Source organism: Genypterus blacodes, unplaced genomic scaffold (assembly GCF_046128005.1).
Source record: "Genypterus blacodes isolate CSIRO-AG114 ecotype Tasmania unplaced genomic scaffold, CSIRO-AGI_Gbla_v1 ptg000090l_1, whole genome shotgun sequence".
NCBI classification, from domain to species: domain Eukaryota; kingdom Metazoa; phylum Chordata; class Actinopteri; order Ophidiiformes; family Ophidiidae; genus Genypterus; species Genypterus blacodes.
In genome coordinates this window covers 1,156,141-1,158,950 of record NW_027466895.1, presented here as the reverse complement: position 1 = coordinate 1,158,950, position 2,810 = coordinate 1,156,141, and the positions used below count along the sequence as shown (strand labels likewise).

The following is a 2,810-nucleotide window of genomic DNA, read 5'->3' as shown; positions in this document are numbered from 1 at the left end:
GTATCTCAAAAGAACAAAACTCCAGATAAATTTAATTGGGCCAGGAAACGTGTACGTGTATGAGTGTGTGTGTGTAAGTTCCACGTGATCGAGTCAGAGCAGCGCTGATCAACCGACCTCGACGGGTCAGGGGGGGGTCCGCGTTGGTTCAGGCGAAGCTGTTTGGGTGGATGGGGAGGAGCAGCATGGGAAACCTGGGCCGTGACTCAGTTATGTTACGAGTCGACAGACTCGGCTATTTAAAGGACGTGTGTGTGACGCCTCTCTGCCATTCAGGGGTAGAGCAGCACGGCCGCCACCTCACACACACGCACAGGTAAGCATTGTATTGCATGTACTACTGATAAAACAACTTCCTTCATATGTATGAATACAAAACAATAATCCTGCTTTTCTTACTTTTGTAGTGTTTTCCCTCGTTTGTCGTTTCCCAGGATGCACCACACGCCGGCCCTCTTCCTTCTTCTCGCCTCCGCTGGGATTTTAGCCCCAGGTTGTGCCATGAAAGAAAACTCCACAAGGAAAGCCATACAGAGCATCATAAACATTGCTCGGATCGCCCTGGTCCACATCAGGACCCTGAAAGCAAATGTATGCCCCTGCAACCACACACACACACACACACACACACACACACACACACACACACACACACACACACACACACACACACACACACACACACACACACACACACACACACACACACACACACACACACACACACACACACACACACAGCTCTGCAGGATGTCAATGTAAATACAAATGAATGCAGTTTTACTTTCTATCACTTTATCAGATAATCTACTACATTTTTATTACATAATAACTGAACTTAAATAACTGACTTAATTTAAATTATTTCAAAACCAAAACAAAGTCTGTAAATTTCAGTATTTTCAAGACCAAATATGACAGTGAAGACACAAATCAATAATAATAATAATAAAAAAGAAAACAATAAAATTCTAATAGAATAATATTGCAATATATAAAATAATATAAGAACAATAGAAAACCTTTGTATGTAATAAAACCTTATTTTCGTTGAACTTTACCTAATTTGACTTCAATCTACATTTGCTAATATCTGTTAATCAATTCTTCACTTGTACAAACATTTAGCAAATGTTATTCATCCTCATGATAAACTCTAACTTGAAGTATAATTTAGCTAAGAATGAATAATTACAGGATGACTCTTCCTCCTCCTCTTCCAGTTGCTGTCGCCTGCTCACACGGACGTCAGCTCTCCGTGCGTGGAGGGTGTGGGCAGCCTGAGCCGCGACCTGGGCCTCCTGGGGAACGAGCTGCTCCTGCTGCCCTTCAGCGACCTGCTGGCTCAGATCCAGGCCGACGTGTCCAGCCTGGAGGGCAGGGTGCGAGCTCTGGCCCTGCCCATGGGCTGCTCGCTGCCCGTCAGGCCCCGGGTGGAGGCCCCGGACCACACGTTTCCCCACAGCCACCTCCACCTGACTCTGGCCAAGGTGCAGAACTACCTGGAGAAGATCCCCCCCAACAAGGACAAGCTGAAGGTCTGCTGACGGCACGGCGCACATACAGAGGGCCGAAGGAGCCCACCCACATATTTACTCAACATGCTGCGCAATGCAAGTAGCTGCAATACTGAGGTGCCACATTATGAAAGGTTTTATAATGTTTGAACTTTATTTTTTGTAACCAAGTATTTGAGAAGTAAATGTAAAATATAAATACTTGAGGAATCAATTTGCAAATCCAGATGAAATTTTTCAGTCAAACAAAAATACATTGCTAAAACTCATGTAATGTAAAAAAGACAGTTTTGTTTTTTAAATCGATTAGAGATGTTCAGATATATTTTTGTAATACAAAAATATATTTACATTTTTCTACCTTTGAAACAAAGATTGCTAACATCATCACCGATTTATTTGTAATTTGGTTGACAAGTTATAACACATAACATTTGATTTTGATATGCTTTTGTATAAATGAATATATAGTCATTGCAGTATAATGAGTTAGAAGCTTGTGGTCAATATGGGCCGTTGTGTAAAATGTTATGTTGTGTTTTATGTTGAACTTTGCATTAAAGATTTTACTTGACAATGGAGGGCTGTGGAATTGATTAATTTTGTGCGAGAAAAACCATAGTCACAATATGTTTTACAAATGTGTCTGCGAAGCATGTAGAATTTTATTTTTTATCTAATCTTTCCAAAGATGCTTTTTATTTGGGGAGTTTTTCTACTTGGTGACTGTGGAGAAAACGCGTCGATGCTGCACCACAGCTGCACCCCCCTCTGTAATGCATGTGTTTGTGTGTGTGATATGTAAGAGGGGGTGCAAGAAATATTTCAATTGCATGTAATTTGCGTGCGAAGTGCATGTAACATGATAAATAAACTATCTTAAATCTTCTCTTAAATAGCAGGAAGGGAAAGGCTTACTTATGTATGTTATCACTTCAAATCACCCGGTCCCTATTGCATTTCACGACAACACTGAGCGGCAGAGTTTTCAGATAGAAACCATATGGTGATATCCAAGGAAAGCTAGTAGAGCAGTTCCCTAAAATTAACTTTCCTTGGATACCATGACCTGCATGACTGAGAACCTTCATAGACATCATATGGTAGTATGAGAAATTTACTACACAATAAATATTCAGAAATTAGCTTAAAAATCCATTTAGTCTCACTCACACAGTTAGCCTGTGTGGTGTTTGTGGTTTCTTGGTGGGTTTTGTTGTTTTTGACATAAATACCCGGATTATAATGTTTCACTGCGTTTTGCAGGCTCGTCCCGTTTTCTGTAATTCAATC

The 2,810-nt window shown here is 40.9% G+C and overlaps 1 protein-coding gene across 1 annotated transcript; it reads left to right on the top strand.

Annotated features, from left to right (window-relative positions):
- The first annotated feature begins 231 nt into the window (after positions 1-231).
- Positions 232-2,049, top strand: lepb (leptin b). Its single transcript, XM_076158978.1, has 3 exons — positions 232-316; positions 435-591; positions 1,224-2,049. The coding sequence occupies exons 2-3, from the start codon at positions 436-438 to the stop codon at positions 1,545-1,547; spliced, it is 480 nt and encodes a 159-aa protein (XP_076015093.1). The 5' UTR covers positions 232-316; position 435; the 3' UTR covers positions 1,548-2,049.
- The last annotated feature ends 761 nt before the right edge of the window (positions 2,050-2,810 follow it).

Bases quoted from the DNA above. Each gene is read 5' to 3' on its own strand.
- lepb (XM_076158978.1), top strand. From the start codon at position 436: ATGCACCACACGCCGGCCCTCTTCCTTCTTCTCGCCTCCGCTGGGATT. The intron at 592-1,223 runs GTATGCCCCTGC...CTCCTCTTCCAG, and splicing joins TCAGGACCCTGAAAGCAAAT to TTGCTGTCGCCTGCTCACAC.